Consider the following 21,247-nt stretch of genomic DNA (forward strand, 5'->3'; position numbering starts at 1 on the left):
TACCCACTTTCATTTTTTAAGATCAACATTTTTTACCCATAATTGTAAAGAAAACATTTTGTTACATACACCTTGTCTTCTGAGCCTCTGAAGGTGTCTTATTTCAACAGGAGATAAAAATGTTCTTGTTTGTGGCTGTGGCTGTGGCTGAGTATCAGCCTGCTGAGATCACAGTTTACTCTTGCCCCTCAGATGTTAAGGTTAATACAGGGCTGTGTTGTGCTCCCCCTCCTCCCCTGCCTCAGCTCTGTGTGTTTAGTCTGTTACCATCTGCCTGGCTCCTGCCTCAGGGCGGGGCTGTGGGTGTCGACAAGCTGTAACACACAGATAACCTTCTCTTCTGGGTTGCATGGTCCTCTCCAACCCTCTGGGGAATCCCCTGTTTGGTTGACCTCTGGTGACCTCTGGAATGGCTGACATCCACAACTGTCTGTGATCTCATGCACATGACCCCACTTCACCACTCCTTACTCCATCTTAAGTGGCTAGGGGCAGCTTAAATGTGCCCTCAGAAGATAGAAGACATACCCATTAGTTCATACAGCTTAATACTTAACAAATATCGTTGATGCTGATATATGTAAGCATTGCAATAGTCTCCAGATGCTCTTTGTTTCACATGTTTCCCTCGTGCCCAATACTCAAAAATCCCTGGAATGCATTTTGTGATCCTTTTTTTTCTTTCCTTCCTTTTTTGATTTCTCATTGGAACAGGCAATATGCAAAATGTTGTGTATTATGTACATATTTTGTTTGTTACCTGTAGAATTCTCTGATCACATTGCAGGTGAAAGGAAAAAAAAAAAAAAAAACACACACACACACACACACTAATGTGAAGTATGTGTCAGACGAAAGACCTTTAAACACATTAAAATAGTTCACTTTATATTTTAGATTTTTTTTATTTCAGCAAAATGCATTTACAAGTCCTTTTTGACTACATTGGGACCAGTGACATCACATCTGGTTATTATCACATAACACAAATGGGTTGCTTGATGTCATCAGTCAAAATGCATATACATGTAGATATAGATATATGAAGGTTTTGAGCAACTGGATCTTGAAATGAACTATTTCAAGCATAAAATAAAGATGAGATGCCACTGATACTTTCTGGGTCCCTACAGACCACCGTAGAATCTGATGTTTGGAAAGAAAAGAAAACATTTCAGTCAGATGGAAAAAATCTAAAAAAAGTAAATCCTGGATAGTGTTCACTGGCCCTTTCATCTAGCATATATGACACTTTAGTGTTTTCTTTGTCTTGAAGTGAAATACTGATGCTGATAAGTATTGATGATTTACATTAAAGTGCCACTCTGGTCAGAATACAAATTGCATAGAAATATTACAGTGATATGAAAGAAATCCTACGGAGGAAGGCTAACACTATGTTTTTATAGGGTTTGGATGAATAACACTATTTAACCCACATAACTGAAGATTCCTTGAAAAACAAAATCTTCGGCTGTGTCCTTAAAATTTTCCTGATGTGAGGTGATAGTATTTCCTGTATGACCACGAATCAGGCAGATGTGATGTTGAGTAAGGCATTTATGCTGGGATGACGTCAAGAGCATTTGAAAGGGCAGCGTCATTTGTGGATATACGTCAGCGATTGATGATGTCATGTGTTCGTGGGGGAGGTCTGCAATATTTTCACAATTTAGGAAAGCAATTCAGATTATCCCAGCCTTTATCAATTCACCTTGTTTTTAAGACACAGATGTTTTGACACCAAAGTAGCTTTTTAAAGTTACCTGTATAATTTGCTACATGGTCATAATTGGTGCAGCCAGTGACACAGCTGTTTGTGTTAACCAGGAGACAGTGATTTTAACATGAGACATTTCATTTTTTTTTTCCACACTCAAGTGTTCTAACCTGATGTTAGTGGAGAGCATACCCAAGGAGCCTCACAGTTTTCATGTCATTCCTTTTGACAACACAAAACTACAGTATACATTACAGGTATGTTCATCAGTAGCCCCTAATTCTAAACATTTGCTTTTGTAAAGTCGTACAAAAGCATAAATATTCCAAAAAGACTGAGAAGTCCCATATTTGACATTGCAATATCTTGACAAAATTTTATTTGTGATCTTCAGGATAGTTTCAACAAATATTTTTTTTGTTTCCTGAAGATGAAAAGTAAAATTATCAAAATGCTGAAACATCAAATTAAGTTTTCAAATCAAATTTTTGGGCTGTTTATACACTTTAATTATTAGTTCTGTATCGTTGAGGGAAAAATCAATTCTTCAGACTTTTTCTTTTTAAAACTGTTCATTGCATTAAGTTGAATTTTGGTTCATGGCTTCATCTTGACAACCTACAGATCAAGCTCAGGTTTTGGAATGTTTTGATCATGCTGAAAAATTCCTTTTTGTTTTCCATCTCGAACAGTTTGTTGTTTAAGCTCCTACATGTCGAATCAAATGCTACCACAAGATTTTGTGTTACTATTAACACTTGTATGCATTTTTAGGCACACAGCATTGAGATGAAGAGAAAATGGTGCCAAGAAATCAAACGTCTGATTCTGGAGAGCTATAAGGGTAGAATACCGGACAAAGTGAAGAGTTTAGTGATGGGGCTGGGCAGAACAAGAGCAGAAGGTTAGAAGAGTTACCTCCCTTACTTCTGTAAACCTTCACAGACATTTTCCATGTTTCAGTATGTTTGCGTGGCTTATGCTGCAGCAAGGGGTGTTTTTGACTGATTCAGAAATTGCCTGAACATGAAATACATATAAATAGTAAAAATTTTGTGAAAACTCCATGTTTCCATCATACCCTATGTCCTCAACTTTTTCGCACTGAAAGAGGGACATCCAGTATTATTGAGACAAAACTATATTGGTTGGGCTGGCATATTTCAGAGCTTCACAAAAGGGTAATCCTGTCAGTCAATGCAGAGTGATGCCTTCAGATTATTCTTGAGTAAATATCGCGCAAACATGCGACAAGGTAGAAGAAGAAGAAGCACTGAACCAAGAACGATCTCACATTGATGGTCCAGATTCCAACATGAACCTTATTCTCTACATACTTCTCTTTTCAGAGGAGGAGCTTAATAACCAAGGTCTAAGTCCAGATCAAGGAGACAAGAAAAGACCGAGACGAAAATCAGCTAACATAATGGGTAAGCTGTAGCATGTGTACATGTAGCTGGATTTAACTGGTGAAGTTTCTCATTAGTCTTAAATGAAAGTCCAGATTTGGTTTTTTGTTTGTGTGTCAGACATAATATTTTATTGCCAAGTGAGACTATTACTATATGTAGTTAATTTGCCTGTTCTGGGTGTGATGAGTTTTCTCCCCTGTGAGGCAAAAATGATCATTTCTGTGTTCTTGTTAGTTTTTGTCAGACAGTAATAATTTCATACATTTTTATTTGTTTTTTTCCAGATTTAGTCAAATTGAAGAAAGGTAAGAAAGATAATACAACTTCTATCATGTTTGTTAATTTTTAATTGGCTGAACTTTGTGTGTATTAATGGTGGCTCAGTTTACTGAATTTAGACTTAAATTTTCTTTGAAATAATTTTTTAAAAATTTTGTTGAAAAAATGTACATATAATAATACTTTGAAATAAAAGTTACTTATGATATCACTGACATTTTTTTCTACTTTTTTTTTTCCTTTCACCTCGCAAAATAGCTCACAGAAAGGTATGTACTAGTTCACATTTTCACATGATATTTTGCTCTTGTACTCAAATCCATTACCTGTTGTTACTTGGCAAAGCAGGTGCTTTCTCCATCCTTAAAACTGACCTCCTCCCACCCACACCCCTCATATCATTGAAGTGTTTTTAATATTGGCTTTAATTCTGACTGAAATGAAACAAGTAAACACATGAAAGATGTGATTCATGGCGAAACATTAACAGTAAGTAATCGGAAGATTTCCAGAGTAACAAGTGTACATTCAAGCATTGGAGGCAACCACAATAATGTTTTTCGATTGGCAGATAATGGGAAATTATAATCATCTTTGCTCATGAGCATAAGTTGAACTGTCTGCGGCGTAATCAGAACAACTGTTTATAGCAATTAGTTTTGTACTGAATAGCATTAAAGTGTTAAATAATTTAATTGTTTTTCTTATTTCACTTTTTTCAGAGTGACAATACTCCACCCAGATTGGTAAGTACATTTCTTTTAAACCTTTTAAAATCTTTTGTTGTATAATCCGTTTCTTGCAGTAGTTAACATGATGAAGGGAGATGAGCAGCTTGTTAGCCCGTAAAATCAGTCTTGTTTAAACCCTGGTTGAAGTAGTTATTAGTAATGCTGGAAGATATAGTAATACAAATACCCTGTACCATGGTAATTGCTGTAAGATGATATTATATGTAAATTATGTGATTGGTTCACAGGCCCCTGTGAACACTCCTGTTCAGACCGCAGCTGTGACAAGTAGTGGCGGAAGATCTTTGACCAGACAGGTAAGGTCACAAAAGCGCATGTAAACTGTAATTCCTCAACCTATTCACATGTTTGTAAGGTTTCTGTTCAAGCATATTCTGAGGGCATCGGTCTTGCGTAGACTGAAAAATGTGCTTAAATTGCACAAAAATTGCACAAAAATTGCACAAAAGGTTGCTGTTTTACCTTTTTTCCTTGTGAAAAGGTTAGGGAATTAGGGTATTATTACAGATTCTTGGATAGTGCAGGAGAAAGGGCCTCGGGAGGAATTGAAATCAAGATATGAAATAGAATATCGCTGTTACTGTAGGTAGAAGTATTCAGTGAGATAGAACTGTGTACTGATGTCTCAAACAGCTTGTGTTAGCAATGTTGATTGATTTATATATTTATTTATTTGATTGGTGTTTTACGCTGTACCCAAGAATATTTCGCTTATACGACGGGGGCCATCATTATGGTGGGAGGAAACCGGGGAGAGGCCGGGGTAATCCCACGACCATCCGCAGGTTGCTGGACGACCTTCCCACGTATGGCCAAAGAGGAAGCCAGCATGAGCTGGACTTGAACTCACAGTGATTGCATTGGTGAGAAGCTCCTGGGTTATTACGCTGCGCTAGCGCGCGAACCAACTGAGCCACACAGGCTCCCCAGTGTTGATTGAATGTGATAGTTCAAACAATATTGTTCTGTACAGTTTTACTGACATTTGCTAGATGGAGTCGGGATTAGCTTTGAGTGAAAGCACGTCATGACATCAACGTTATTCGTTAACAGGTGTTTGTGGTTTAGCTTGAATAAAAGAGGTATCCAGGGTATGATTGAAATACTGCCAGGTGAGTTTAGGTTATGACAAGGTCTGCCAGCAACCTGCAGATGGCTGTGGGTTTACCCTGGAATCATGATGCTGGCCACCCTTGTATTGGTAAATATTCTTTAGTACAGCGTAAAACACCAATGAGATGAAAAAAATAAATGAAATACTGCCAATTTAGCATTAATCCCTAATCATTGATTAAGATGTTAATATGTTTGTGTTTCAGAGTAACAAGTCCCTATCAGGCAGTCGCAGCATGGACAACCTGTCAGTGTCGGGGAGCCACACTTTGCCACGGAGCAAACTGCCATCTAATGGGAATGGAAGAGAGTCACATAGCTCAGATGGCAGAGAAGTCGGTGACACGGACAGTTTGGCTAGTGAGCTGACATTTGCAGATCCTAATGCAGACCCTAATATGGTCAGGAGGGCAAAGAGCTTCAAAATAGCAACTCGGATGAACCCTGTGAGATCAATAGAAATCAATGACCATGATGAGTCATCTGGAGAGTCGATGGAGGTCAGCACTGATGAAGAAACCCTTGACGACGATGTTTATGTTAACTTGGTGTGTAACAACAACAACGGTGACAGTGCTGGTGCTGCAGATGATTTCTCGAACCTTAACTACGGTGCCCGTGTCACCAGCATGCCGTCGCTGAATGCTGACGTGGATGAACCAGATTACGTCATGGTTCAATTAAAACCTGATCAGGGTGTCCCTGTGACATCACAGTCCCATCTGTCAGCATTGACACACAGCGAGACCTCGAAAAGCGCCGAGTGCCTGACAGGCGACGGCTCCAGCGCACAGCGCAGTGATCTGATTTACCAGAATGTGGAATGCCCCAAAGACAACCAGCTGTCTGTGTCCAGATCCAGTAGCTATGACAACCTCAACAAACGCTGGAGCAGCAGTTCAATAACTGTTGAGGAGGAGGAAGAGGGTATAGAGGAGGGAAGCTCACCTGCTGTTGTCCCACCCCCTGATGAATTTGCTGACCCTGTGCAGGTGCTTAGTCCTGAACCCAAAGTTCCTTCCCCAGACCCGAAACTGGCTGATCCATGGGTGCGACAGGCTACCAGTGTGGTGGCAGAGACCGAGGTTACCAAGGGTGACTACTCTGTCTCTTGTTCACAAAAAACACGACATCATCATCCTATAGGGAAGAGCTTTAGCTTTCCACTTTGTGATGCTGACACTGCCTGCAGTATGAGCAAAGAAAATTTTGATTGGTTCGTGTATTCAAACAGAATTGCATCTTCCCTGGTAAAACAGTTTAACAAACTTCAGGTGCTTGAGAAACATGATCTGAGTCAACGAGGGTCGAAGGCTGCCGTGAAATACCCAGGCTATGTAACGGCTGTGGGAGCCACAGATAAGTATGACCTTGAACAGAGAAAGGTCATTGTGCAGTATGGTACACCCCCAAGGAATGCCTTCACAGCAGACAAGCTGAATCAGTATGCAGCACTCCACAAAGACTGCAAAGCGAGTGCCGACAAAGTCTCTGACAAATCATTGCCAGAGTCCAAAAAACAGTCCACCAAAACGCAGTCTTCCTTGTATTTACCTCATGCCTGGAAATCAAAGTTCAAAATGGACAAATCAAGGGATAAATCTGAATCTACAGAAGACCCGCAGAAAATGGTTGAAGAAATGGAAAAGTATGCAGCGAGACATCAGCCTTTGAAAGGTCATTTGTCCAGTACTGTGAAGTTTCCATCAAATTTTGCTTCAGACTTCAAACAGTCACATGATAAAAGTGGTTGTTTGAAGCTGCATGCTGATAGAAGTGGTGCAAACAAGTCACGCAGTGAGAGAAATGGCAACTTTAAGTTACTAAGGGAGAGAAATGGCGACTTTAAACTGCCTAGTGATAGGAATGGCGACTCCAAACTGCCTAGTGATAGGAATGGTGACTTCAAACTGCCTAGTGTTAGAAATGGCGACTTCAAACTGCCTAGTGATAGAACTGGTGACTTCAAGCTGCCTAGTGATAGAAATAATGACTTTAAATTTGATAGGAACAGTGATAGTTGGTCTCAAAAGAGTCGTGATTCCTTCAGCTCAGGGGGAAATTTTATGTCGAGGAGTCGTGAATCACTGTCTTCTTCCACCAGCAGTTTGAACAAATTTAAATCCTCTCAAGATTCCCTCTCTCTCCAAAGTGCATCAGAATCAGAATCAGGACCGAAAACATTGCGCTCCAAATTGAGTCACCTAACATCATGGCTGACAGCTCGCCGGCAATTACCAAATATCAACTCCTATAATCCATCCAGGAGTATGTCAACGGGACAATATCAGTCAGCTTTTAACGCGAGGTATAAACCCCAGGCCCTAGCTGAACAGAAACCCTCCGGATTTGTCTCCCACCTAACAAAGATCTACAACTCCCGAGAACAAACCTCGGCACCTCGTACTGTCATGCCAAAGAAAGTGGAGAGCTCCACCCCTGAAAAGGAAAGTAACTACGCTGCAGTACTTCGTAAGCGAGAACTGGGCAGTCCTGCACTAGGGTCAAGGTTAGCAGCCTTTGCAGGCGCTGCAGAGCCCAAAGTGCGGTCTCTTCCCAGGCAACTGACAGCACCTCCGAACCTGAACAGTGATAATGAAACATGTAGTGAAACGACATCTGTACATTCTTTAGACTTTGCCAAAGAAAGATCTCCAGAGCCTCCCTACAAGATAGATTTCCCTTCAAACACAATCCAGCAGTCCGACTCAGCTGTGTCCATACAGAGCAGTGTGTCTGCCACTGACACGCCACTCTCCCCCTCCTCGGGAAGGCGGAGCTCTTGTTGTTCGCTCGACTCCTCCACAGACAGTATTTATGAGCGTCGTTTCTCGCGCGCTCTTGAAGAACCTGAGGACAATGTATTCCGAGACTCTGCAGTATACAGTGACATGGACTCCACCTCTAACTATGCTGTCCCACCCACAGCCTTGTCCCCACCTCGCAAGTCTATTCGGGAAGTTGTCCAACAGCTAGAGGAGCGAGCGCGTCCCAAACAGCCTGAGGTGCTGGATGTTAGGCGCAGAGAGCCAGGGCGCACCATTCAAGAAAAACTGAGAAGTTTACAGGAGAGTGCTCAGTACCATCGTCGCAGTCAGAATTTTGAGGAGGAGATAGAGGGATTATCTCGACCACTGCGCGAGTTCCATCGATCGTTGGGATCCAGCCGCTCTAGTGTTGATCGTGAGGATCCAGGCTTCACTATCCGCTACAGCCGTGGATACCCCGGTCAGGAAGCTGGGGTTAAGATGACACGGTCAGCAGGAAGGCTGGACCAGCTGGACACTGATATACCAACACTGACCACCATGAAAGGCTGGGTACGTCAGCTGATCAACAAATTCCAAGCCGACCAATGAAAAACAAGGGATCAATTTTCCTCATTCCTGTGTCCAGATGTGATCAAGCCTCTGGGAATTTGTTTTAGTTACACCATCTGTGTTCATTGTGGTAGATGAAGAACTGTTTGTGGACCAGCAAAGGAATTAACACTATTAATGTCGGCTGTCTGAGTGAATCTATATAAATTAATATATTGGTGCATGCTAAAGTGGTGGTTGTGTATGAAAGCTTTACATTTAGCCAGAGTTCTCTCCCCTGTTTAATTGGATCACTCTCGCTTATAAGTGGCTTGTGATTTTCTCAATATAAACAGAATATTTTGATAAACTTGTATCCTAGTGGCTGTGTCAAAATGTATGTATTTTTTATGCATCTTAAATTTTGACTATTTCTTCCAGTATTGTGACAATGAATATCCACTAAGAATATTCACTCTTCCATTTTGTATTTTGAACAAACAGTAAATAATTTCCAACTGCCATTTGTACCTTCCAGTGTCTTCCATCAAATTTTTTTGATGAAATAGCTTCCATAGTATAAATCCCAGGGACAATTTTCACAAACTTTCGACACAGGGTTCCTCTCATGGTTCCGGTTGACCTTTTAACAAAGAGTTTAAAATTGTATTGTAGCAAGACAATGGCAATGTTTGACCCTTGTGCACAATTACTTGTACTACTTTTCACTGCCTCAGGCAAAAAAGATGAAAAACTCCATTTTCTTCTGAATCGTTCCTTTGATTACTATGATTATATATGATAGCTTTATTGTGCTAAATATACTTGTATCGACATATTTACATCTTGTAAATAGTGTTTGTATGTTAACTTGTGCTTTTCTCCATTCAGTTCGTATTCCGTAAAGTGATTTGTTATCAATATCCCAGTTGTATAGACTTTAAAGTTTTTTTGTTTTTTTTTTTGGGGGGGGGGGGGGGGGGGTTCACAGAAAATTCAAGAAAGTGCTTTGTTGATAACTTGTTTTTATTTCATCAAAGTCCAGTGTTTTATGTAGATATAGGTATACATGTATGGCGGAGTATCACTTAAAGCCTGTGTCCTCAAGACGACAGGGTTTGTCATATGTATTTGCCAAACATGATTCCAAGGATGGTAACTATTTTCATGTACTTGTCTGACGCCAATGTACCAAAGACGTGTTGATGTTTGACCAATGGATGTGTGTAGTTGTATTGTCACTTACCAGAAAGTATCCTTTATATGTTCCTGAACAAAGGAAATTATCTCCATGAGTGTTTTATTTTGCAATGATGGGTTTCAACAGTACCAAAAATGTTTATTTCTTAGGACCAATTCTGCTTTTAGGAGTTGTTAAATGATAAACAAACTTTAGAATTTTTGTTTATTTTATTGTTATCTTGAATCTGACATGCCTGTGATAAATGGTACCTTAAGAATAGACAATATTGAGGTCTAATCTGGTCTAAGTTGTACAATAAGCAGGTATGTCTGTATGTATAGTTAATTTAACCCATTAGTAGTGTGCTCTGCTGTAAAGTAAAACTGGTTTGTAACTCATTCAGCTGTGCGTATATAAAATGGGATTTTATTACACCTGGTATTCACTCTTTTCAAAATGAATGAGAACCTTAAACAGAGTTGAATCAAAGCCAGAAAGAACAGAATTTGTAAACCATACTGTGTATCCACTGTCAACATCTTTCCACTTTCACTTTACATTGTGTTACAGTCACTTTTATCCATTTCTGTTGAGGAAGCGAAGTATTCCATCTTTACAGGAGCAAATATTTTAACTCCTCCAAATAAACTGATGTGGCATCTACCAAATAAGTTTAGGCAGGACGCTCACAGAGTTGTACATATACAGTTATACATATAGTGCAAGTCCACATTGCAGGCTTGTAATCTTGTCTTCACCAGAATGCATTTAATTAGATCTTGCAGATTCTTGTGCCTAAGCATCTGTTTATTACACCAAAGTTATGATGGTGAATTTCTGTTCATGATTAAACTTTTGTTTACAAACAAAACTGAACACACAGGGGAGTATAAAAAAACTTTGTGCTGGACTAACTTTGTGTTACAGATGTACCTGTATTTTTTTTTTCTTTTTTTTTTTTTGTTTGGCAGTATGAAAACAGGGTGCGCACAGTCCTTGAAACGCCTTGAAAGTGCTTGAAAAATACAATTTCATTTTCAAGTACTTGAAAGTCCTTAAAAAAGAAAAATACTCCTGGAAACTATTTGAAAATCTTAGTTTGTCCTGAACTTAAATATTGTCTGCTGACCGCCGAGTCTATATATCGGGAACTCGTTGATAATTCTCCTATAATCAGAGCTTTTGCTGGCACTCGCCATTGTCGCAGATTTAGAACAATTTTTGAAATGGCGATAAAATTTGGAAAAAATGCGAATGTTTTGGGCGACAAACTTATTTACTTAAGAAAAAATACAAACGGTATACAAAATCTACCATGAGAGTTTTCTTGGGTTTTTAGCAGATTTTTGCAATTTTTCGTACGAAAGTTGTATGGCGATTACTTGACAGAAATCTGAAAGGGGGTTCAGCATTGTTGCAAGTTGACTTACATTAAATAAAGCTTGAAATCATTTTTGTTAAATAACGAATGGGAATCCTGGCATTTTGGGGAATGCCTTTCATCGCCAATTGTAAAAAAAAAAAAAAAAAAATATCAAGGGAAATAAATCAAGGTAGAGTTACACCCCATGAAAAATTTCAACTTTTCCTCTTAATAAACTTTTTTTGGATCTGAAGTAAATTAAATGTTTCAGAATATGTGCCATTACATAAATGTGGATGCCGTCTGGTTTTCTCTTCTCAGACTGTGTTACTCCAATGTACTGATCATAATGTTGCATTAAAGTAAACTGAATTTACAAATCAATTTCGTAACAATTTTTTCTGATAGAGAAAATTACATTTTACTAGGATCCTACATATAGGGTGAAAAAAGGACTGATGTTTTTTTTTTCAAAAAACAAAACCATGCTGCCAAGCATAGGTCCATTATTTTGAGGGTAATTGTTCTAAATGTAACGTTTGATAAACTCCAGATATTGATGGAAGAGACCAAACTACATGAAGGCAGATAAAAACGAATTACAGAATGAGACCTAAGAGAGTCATGGCCGCTTAGGATGTATGGCTAAAGAAAAATAGTATTTACTACAATGTCTGATGAGTGGCTAAAGTGACTAGCTAAAAAAAATACTGACTCAGAGGAAGCGTTCATTTTGCTACTGAGCCAAGGCCGGGTCAAAGAATGTGTCACATTACAGAGGTGAAGGGCAGATATTTCTTGCAAAAGCAAGCGTACTCTTCAGTATACATGCATGCAAATTGAAGCATCTATAATTCAGACTTAAAACAAAGTCTATAATTTGCACCATGGTATGTTTAAACTAGCCTTGAAAATGATGAAAAACTCCTTGAATTTCATTTTCATATACCTGTATGAACGCTGGAAAACAGTTATTTAGTATTAAATGTTACTTAACTGTTTCTGTTGTGATAAATGTTTCATTGGTACATTTTACAGTCTTTGATCACATTTGTATTTTTTTGTAGTTTGAATCACGACAACATCTGCATGTACTTCAGCATTGTGTTCTAAAGAAACTGATGGTATGAAGTAGTTTGATTGAAACAAAGTTCTGTTTATTGTAGGGTTGTTAGTGAACTTTATGCCCTACTTAATGTTTTCTTCTTGTTTCATTTTTCTTTGTCATTTTGTTGTTTTTCCTTATTCGGTTCTTTCTTTGTTTTCACAATTTCACATTTGGTTCTTTCTTCATTTTTTACAATTTCAGTCATGCTAGGGTCTGTTAAACAGGCAAGGGACATAACTTTTGTGTGCACCTTACCCATCGATACTGGAACAATTTGTATATTTCATATTAAATAAATGCTGTATGTTACAGTAATTTTGTGTACCTCTTGTTATGCCTTTATGAGTTTATGTATACGTGTATACCTTACTTGTTTGGTTTCCCCCACTCATAAACTTTACTGCCTTCACACGAGTGAAACATTCTTGAAGACTGTGTACATCACCAGTCCAATTAATAAATGAAAAGATACGCAATGCTGACACGTGTTATATGTGAAGAACTCCTGAGTAACATGTTAACAAGTGAAATAATTAATACTTCAGTGCAGCAGCATTAAAGACCAGTGGAACAGCCAGCTCCTACTGATGCACCATCTGAATACATGCACTTTAGGACTATTACTGAGAAAATTTATTTATTTGATTTGGGTTTTACACCATACTCAAGAAAATTTCACTTATACGACGACGGCAGCGGCCAGCATGGTGATGGGAGGCTGAGAAAATGCACACACGCATCATAGGTCTGTTGATCAATAAGGTCATATGTTTGAATCTAACTTCTGGTGGTTTCACTGTCTAATTTATTGGTCAACAATTTTTCATTAAACACACTGTAGATTAAATTCATGTGTTACGTTTATTTGAGATATACCATTGTATTGCAGACTATATTTTAATTCATGGGTTGCAGGTGGAGTAACCTAGAGCAACAGCCTGTTAGCTTTGGTTAGTGCTAGAATTTGGCAATGAGCAAGTCCCTTGCTATCCTGTGCATGTATTTATTTATTTATTCAGTAGTTCTTTAATCACCATACTCTAGAAGTTTTCACTTATACAAGGGTGACCAGTTGTATGACTGGAAGAAACTGGAGAGCCAGGAATCGGTGGAATGAAGCCATCAAAGTTTTGACAAGTTACTTGAGAAGTTTCCATCACAAGAAAGTTTTCTAGCAAAATTCATGCAAGATAACAATGAATTCTGTCCACCTTTTGCCATCAAGTAAGCACTGGCACCATTAAAGGAGAAGAAAACTTAAAATTATGACACTGTAGGCTGAAAAGAGCACATTTTTTTCTATCTGCTGGTGTCTGCTGAATAATTCTGCGATTTTTCCTTGCCATACACATAAAGCCTGAAAACGGCAAAGCTGGCATGAATCACCAAGTCCATCGCGTCCTCCATCTTTAAAACCCTGAAATTTATGCTGGGGGCGTCTTGCTCTCAGCGCAACGAGAGTTGTTAAAACTGCCTGCTTGTTCGTGTCAACTCGGACCTACGTCCAACATTCCAGTGTCCCGATTGTGAAGTGGAAAACGAACTGTACTGTTCACTACCTTCTGGGAAGAAGAGTTCTACCGGAAATGTACGAACTGCACTTCGGCAGTTTCCGATGGCAATTCTCCTAACACAGAAGACTTCATGACTAGTTCTTAGGCAAAATGGAGTTGCCCACAGCGGATTTTGGTGCTGACTTTATTTATAATTTATCAGCTTGAGGTATATATTAGATTTTTTTCATGGCATGCACCTGCGAGAAAATGCATACTCTTTTCAATGGTTTTTGTTTGGTATTAAAGTTCTCTTCTCCTTTAAAATTCCCTGACCCAGAATTGGATTGAACCCATATCTTGGGTGATAGATGAGCATAGGTGTTTAAAATATAAGAGGAGTGCTATTTGATTTCATTTGCTAATGAACCATTATAAGATCTATATGTAACAAACACAAGCACATGACAAATTGTACTGCATGTTTTTAATTTCAACCTTTTTTTTTAATATACAGGGTAAATAAGGCCTTAAAAATATAAACAAATCTACCTGGAATACAAAGAGTGATACTGATACTGATATCATTAATGTAATTCCACACAACAATGAATATAGCAAAAATGGCAACAGATGGCAATTTCTTTTTTAGTCTTCAGATACAGTTTTAATGATACCTTTCACTTTTATCCTTATAGTAACAAAAACTTAGCCTGACAGTTTTCTTCCTTTGAGATTGGAGCAAAAACCTTCATACATCAAGTTCTGATCTGCAGAAAAATAGCCAACAATACATAAATATTTCAAATCTAATTAACAAAAGCACAAAAATTTTGGCTGAAAGAACATTCCAGGAGAGAAAGGGTTATCTCCCTTTAGTCCAAAAAATGCAAAACATATGTATAATGTAAGTAAATGTAGTTACAACACTAAGCACTGAAGCACTGGTTCTTTGCTTGAATTTGCTATATTTACAGAATATTGTATCTCAGTATACATATGTGCATCTACCTGGCAGATCAACACTTACAATGGGTGCACATCTACCTGGCAGATCAACACTTACAATGGGTGCACAGATGATAAACAGTCAGCTGATTCTCCACTGTTTTGGTCTCTGTAGTGCAGCTTAGAAACATAAAAAGCGAAAGTACCACAGCTGCCACTTCACAGGTGGATGGACCAGGGTTGACTCATGGTACATGTATGTTACTGTGAATAAATTAAAGCATGGTAATCTCCTCTGCCTGTATCGATTTGCCTGGATATGAGAAGATTCATAAGAAAATTGCCGTTGGTGATGTACATTTAGAATGACTGCAGATATTAATTTGCAAATGATATGTCAAGCATACATCACAAATTCAGAACCTACATATGCAATTCTTACAGATCTTTCTGCATTCTGTCCATGAACAAGAGGCAAAGATATATACTGGTATTGCCAACTAGGCCTATCCAAGCATATCTGCTTGAACACACACAATATGGTTGGGTGTCAAACACTACACTTGCCGAGAAAATATCAAATCTTGTCCAGGTAAATCCTCAGTGGGCGCAAGCATTAATTTCACATTATATGCATACTTATATGCATGTATATGATAAAACTGTTACCTGCTACATGTATCAACTGTTTTATCTTCAAAAATGCCACATGTGGAAGTACCAGTTACTGCTAAAACCATTTAAAATCACAATTAAAGGACATATGGTAAGTTTACGGAATAGCAAATTCTTGATAATTAGGTTCATTTTCTTTCCCTTTACTGTATGTCTAAAAAGTGCCAGTGTAATGTTTTAGTCTTGTATTAATTTTTTTTTTTGGTAACCAGGACGGATTTGGAGGCACATAATGTATATATAGGCCCTAAGTGGTCAAAATAAGATTCTGGCTTTAATACTTTAAAAGCAAGAGGATCTTTGTAATCTAAAAATAATACATGATATGAATATCAAGCTTACAAACTGAATGCTGGTTCTTCAATGTGATTGCTAAAACCTTTAATAGAAGACTGAATTTCTGTCAATACATGTAAATGTATCTCAATGTTTAAGCATGGTAATGGTAAAGTACTTTTTTTTTTTTACAGTGAATATGTTGTGTTAGCTTATAAAAGACTGTATGGAGCTCTTAGCCAGGACTACATACCATCTGGTACTATATTACAGCAAATAAAAGTATAATTAGACTTATAATTAGTATATTAGACTTCCTGCTAAAATCGGAAGTACAAAATAGTACGTACATATATCAAACTGATACAGCCATGCACTTATGTAATTTGATGATACTCTAATTCTTCTAATTTTTAGGACATATTAGTAGTGCTGAAAGCCAAGAATTGCATCTCTCTCCCAGTTTTGGGGAAAAGTAAAGGTATATGTTTATATCTATTGTTCATTAGTTGGACTAATCATGTGAAAAAAAAGAAACTAATTATTCCTAGTACTATTAGATGTATATTGGCTAAAAAAAGCAGACCAGGTGTGTCAAAAATCAGAAAATAAGATCAGGGTGTACATTACAATATGTGTAGTAAGGTTACCATTTCAATAAAATGTGTGAAAAATACATGTACTAATGAGATCTAAAGATAAAACAAAAACATGTTTCTACGGCATTATGAAGCACTCTGACTTACTTTTAAATACCTCATGTACTGCAGTCTCTCTGTATCTTTGTTTCATACCATTATAGTACACACATTCACAGTATACATGTGCAGGGAGCATTATTTGTCTACAATATGATTATAATTAACAGACAAGTATTTCAATAGTTTTCACCATAAAATACATGCAGCAAACAGAACTGTTGGCCACACAGCTGAGCTCATAGTCTAACTTTAATAACACAACAAACAAGTTGCTGTCTAGAGTAATGTGACATACAGCTAACACTGCAGATATATATGTTGTAAGACACTGACAGAATTTGAGCTTGACCACACATCACAACAGGTAGGCTGTGCTATGCCAGGTAAATAGAAAGCTAAATTCATGTCACCCATCCCTTCTGTCTAGACAATACTACTATCATCAAACCCTGCTCTGGAGTATGAGATAGTGGGTGTATCTATTCAGTTGGCTTGCAGGCAACACCTCCATACTCTCACTTGGAGAGCTTCCCTCTACAGCTGCATATTGTACTGAACACTAGGGCTTGAGCTCACCTTCTGACAATTAAGTGACATCATTCACTTTGTACAAGGATAAATATGAATATGGAGATATGCATAATCAATGCATATAATCAATGCATGTAGACCTACAGCTGCCATATCCAAGTAGTGGCATGTACACCCTCATATTCTGAACTTCCACAGACTACTACTATTATTCCATCAATATTGAAACAGGCCTTCCCCAGTAACACCCTAGGGCTTCATGAAATTTATGTACCTGAATATTGCTTTATCTCCTACTCAAGAACATGTCACAGCAGCCAGCAGGGTGGAAACTGCCCAGAGTTTAGCAGGGAAGCCCATGGCCATCCGCAGGTGTCCCGCTGACATTCCCAGGTTCAACCTGCTCATATAATAATAAATTATAATGCCCCGACATTAAACAGCACTCTTAACTGATGATTTCTGTTCACTACATCGCCTTCCTTTAGAGATCACAAACAAGACTTCCAATTGTGTTATATCACTAATAACAAATCATTTCAGAAGAAAATCTATACATCTGCATGTATGTAATGCATTAATTGTTTCTCTTTACTTCAGCAATGAGGCATCTTTGCCATCTGTAACTTCAGTTTCTCTTTTCTTTCCCATCAACAATGTAACAATTCAAATCTGCCTTTCGTAAGTATTTATGAGTGTTTTATATCATGAACATGACAGGCAAGGCATGAAAATGCTGATATTTCATATTCACGTCAGCCATGAACAACTTCATTTTTCCGCCACACTACAGACCACAAAGAGTAACAACTCAAATCTGTTCTCTTTCGTATCAGAGTAACTGTACCTCAGTATGAATACAAAAAGATATGGCATGAAACTGTTAGTAATACATATTCACATGCCTGCAATCAGTACATGAAGATTCATTTTTTTTCTCAGTCTGTATGCCACAATGTGTAACAACTCTAATCTCTACTCTTTCAAGGCCGATGAAAAGAACAATGAATACAACCAAACACGGCGAGAAAATGCTGATTCTGCGTATTCATATTTCTATGATCAGCGACCAGTTTTTTTCTTCCATCGCCACATTGCAGATGACAATGTGTGACAATTCAAATCTGTGTACTTTCATGAGAACAGAATGTACACCATGACGAACACAACAACATTCCATGGCATGAAATGCTGATACTGCATACTGACATGCCTACCTGCTGTCAAACATGTGCATATACATGTACACACTGCATGTATACCTCACACATGGGACACATAGTTTCAGAGCTACGTTCAGTTTAATAAACAGAACCAAAATCTCAGTCAGTTCCGGTCTTCACCAACATGTTCCTCAAAACCTTCACTCTCCGTCACAAGAGCGCGCTCCAGGATTACTCGCCCTTCCTTGTACTTCTGGTTATCCTCTGTAGCAAACTCGTAAATCCATCCCAGCTTGGCATCGCAGTTTTTACAGCAGACATCTCTGACCATGTGCCTGCCAGTCAACATGACTCTGTCCTGAACTTCACTGTAGTTTAGATTGACCACTCGGTTGAAGAGAAATGCTCGGCCTGTGGCTCCTGAAATCACAACAAGATTATACAGATCATAGGTTGTCCAAAAATATTCCGCCTCTTCAAGAACAATTCTATTTCAGAAAGGCACCATAACCTACAGGCCTTATCATTTGATATGCAATACTGGGGCAGGGTGGCATTAACGTAATTAAATATTATCTTTTTAGAAGATGACTACAGTATTTCAGCTTAAGGTTAGGTGTGAAAATGCACATACAGGTCTTAAAATGATCCTAAAGTAGTTCGTGTCCAAAATGGCAGCCCACTCCAAGATGTTAACGTTCATGTTAGCATGGTTAATCAACTGGTTAAACATAACACTTTTTATGCCAATACGTAAAATTTTCTGATTAGAAATTGAGCAAACTTCAAATAAAAATCACATGTGACCCTAGGTGGATGAAGCAATCAAAATCTGTCAATAGAAAAATGTTAAACTTTATGTGAAATTCTGTAGTTTTGTCCAAGAAGATCACTTGTTTGAATCCCACATTTACTATCTCCAGGCTTTCCCTCCACTTTACTTCACTTAGATACCTGATGGTAGAAGACATTTTATAAAGCTTTGCGATGACTCCTTGTAGACCGCAGTTTATCTGCTGTCATTCCGAACGTTCTATTCATCTACTAAGGTTTGTTTGGCAGGTAGAATGACATCTTACTGAAAAACTGCAGTAATATTTTCTACCTTTATTTGTCTTTCAAAATACAAAACTATTATTTCTGTATGTGGTACACACTTTTCCAGTGGTGCAGGTGGACACTATCAGGCTATGGCTGGAGAGTATTCTGATAATGGATATACCATGGTGGGTGACATTATTGATCTGTTACCATAATTGAATTTTCCCCCTGACACTCAAGGCTACATTGTACTGCTCTAGAACTGGTTCAATAATTATCCTGCTTTCAGTGGCTAGTATTTATGTCCCAGTAACAGTAAGGCCAATGAAGCTGCCATAATGAACATCACACTGTCCTGTGTCACATTCATGTTGCTCCATACATGTGCTTAAAATATGGGAAAGAACCAATGCAGCTGTACACACTACAACTTATTATACTTCAAGCTTCTCCTCATCGCATGCGCAGCACACAGGTTTCAGCAATTTGTACAGTTACACCCACTGATGTCTTCTGTATGACAAACGCAATGTAGCACACTACACCCAGCTACATCACATTTATTTTTGACTGCAACTCTTCTTCCTCTGCATATGTTTATAGTTTTTCTGGTGTATGAAGCATAAGGAAAGCAGAGACATGCATGGAATAAAAGAATTATACTGTATGCTGTGTATGAGAGCTGGTATATCAAACTGTTTTACTCTGTCACATGCAATATCTATATGATGGTGTCAGACTCAATCATGGTCTTGAAGACGCCATGCCTGGGTCTATTTACCCACTGTGCAAAACATACACTGTTATTAATCGGTGAAAATCTTCAACTCATTCCTTGATAAACTATGGAGCACAACACATCTTCATACGACAAGCATTCTTTAACATGGAAACTATGACCTTACACAAAAGTTCAACCTGTAATTCAACCCTACTGACCAAGATGACAAGCCAACAGAGGTTAATACTTTTCCAGGATACAAGTATTCCTCTTTATACAGGTACCTTATCTTAACCAGACACTGAGAAGAAGCAGCTAGGACTGACCTGTGAAGCGTGTAGAGATCAGTTCAGCTCTATTGGTGAGAGGCGTGTCACAACTGGCACAGGAAAACAGTCTGGTTCCCCCCAGGTGACTCAAGAATATACGTCCCATGGCGACGATTAAAATGAGTTACACCTGAAAACAAAAGTTACAAACACTTGTTTCTGATTACGTTTTTCATCTATATATCATATATATATATATATATATATATATATATATATATATATATGTGTGTGTGTGTGTGTTCATATACATGTATCTCTCTAGTATGATTAAAGCCATATAGTTTCCTGCCCAAAAGAACAATGTGAACCATTAAAAAACAGTGTTTAGCTTGAACTAGTTTTTTTAATATTTTTATCTTAACTGGGTACAGAAATTAGAATTTAGGTCTACTCAAGCTGAAAACATATACACATATGTATAGAAGACAAAAAAAAAAAAATAAATAATCGATCTAAACACCGAGCATTGACTTCACTGCTGAACAGCTGTATGTCAACAGCATGTAGGGCACACAGTGATCATTTAAAGGTGCTGAGAAACAATGTTTACTTTGACAGTTCAACACTGTCAGCGAAGAAGAGGGGGAGAAATAAGAGTGAATTTCAAACGCGACACTTTGCCTGGAAAATTCTTTTCATCTTACCGTTCAAGCATAAACGTAAAACTATGAGCAATGTATTAAACCTGCCCATGACCACTTCATGACGGTAAACTCCACCGTGTCACCGTAAACATTCTATCCTAACAACCCAGACTGAGTCACTGTACCAGGAAATGTATTACAGCATACGAGCGGCCATCTTGGTTTCAGAAATGAAATTTTTCGTCGCTGTTTATGCAGAGAAATTGGGAAAAAATGCGAAATACTTAAACAGAGACCAATGAAATTAATGGAAATCATAATATGAGTTCAATAATTCATAAAAACATACCTTGCGGACGATGTTTTCTGACAGTTTGGCCAAAATCGGAGACTTACTCTAGCAGTTCAAGATCGGATGTGTTCTGTCCATCTGCCAGAATCAAAACATTGGGTGACGTAAACGGCCACGTGTTTCCAGGCAATGTCAAAGGTCACGTGTACTGGGCATGCGCTCTGTGGCGTTGATGTCATTTTCCGCCATTTTCCCTGGGTG

At 38.2% G+C, this 21,247-nt stretch overlaps 2 protein-coding genes across 2 annotated transcripts in view; one reads left to right on the forward strand and one right to left on the reverse strand.

Moving 5' to 3' along the window:
• The window catches only part of LOC135467092 (uncharacterized), a 58,597-nt gene extending 49,067 nt beyond the window's left edge, over window positions 1-9,530 (forward strand). The window contains exons 9-16 of the mRNA XM_064744852.1: window positions 1,882-1,977; window positions 2,495-2,624; window positions 3,070-3,150; window positions 3,417-3,437; window positions 3,670-3,680; window positions 4,107-4,157; window positions 4,391-4,459; window positions 5,483-9,530. Of these exons, the coding sequence (XP_064600922.1) occupies window positions 1,882-1,977; window positions 2,495-2,624; window positions 3,070-3,150; window positions 3,417-3,437; window positions 3,670-3,680; window positions 4,107-4,157; window positions 4,391-4,459; window positions 5,483-8,635 (3,612 nt within the window). The 3' untranslated portion in view covers window positions 8,636-9,530. The remainder of the gene's footprint in view (window positions 1-1,881; window positions 1,978-2,494; window positions 2,625-3,069; window positions 3,151-3,416; window positions 3,438-3,669; window positions 3,681-4,106; window positions 4,158-4,390; window positions 4,460-5,482) is intronic.
• Window positions 9,531-15,934: 6,404 nt separating this feature from the next.
• LOC135466555 (protein yippee-like 5) lies at window positions 15,935-21,139 on the reverse strand. Its single transcript, XM_064744105.1, has 3 exons — window positions 21,044-21,139; window positions 20,105-20,237; window positions 15,935-18,436 (listed from the first exon to the last, which is right to left on the reverse strand). The coding sequence occupies exons 2-3, from the start codon at window positions 20,211-20,213 to the stop codon at window positions 18,180-18,182; spliced, it is 366 nt and encodes a 121-aa protein (XP_064600175.1). The 5' UTR covers window positions 20,214-20,237; window positions 21,044-21,139; the 3' UTR covers window positions 15,935-18,179.
• Between the last annotated feature and the right edge of the window lie 108 nt (window positions 21,140-21,247).

The sequence above is a fragment of the Liolophura sinensis genome, chromosome 6 (assembly GCF_032854445.1).
Source record: "Liolophura sinensis isolate JHLJ2023 chromosome 6, CUHK_Ljap_v2, whole genome shotgun sequence".
In the NCBI taxonomy this organism is placed as follows: Eukaryota; Metazoa; Mollusca; class Polyplacophora; order Chitonida; family Chitonidae; genus Liolophura; species Liolophura sinensis.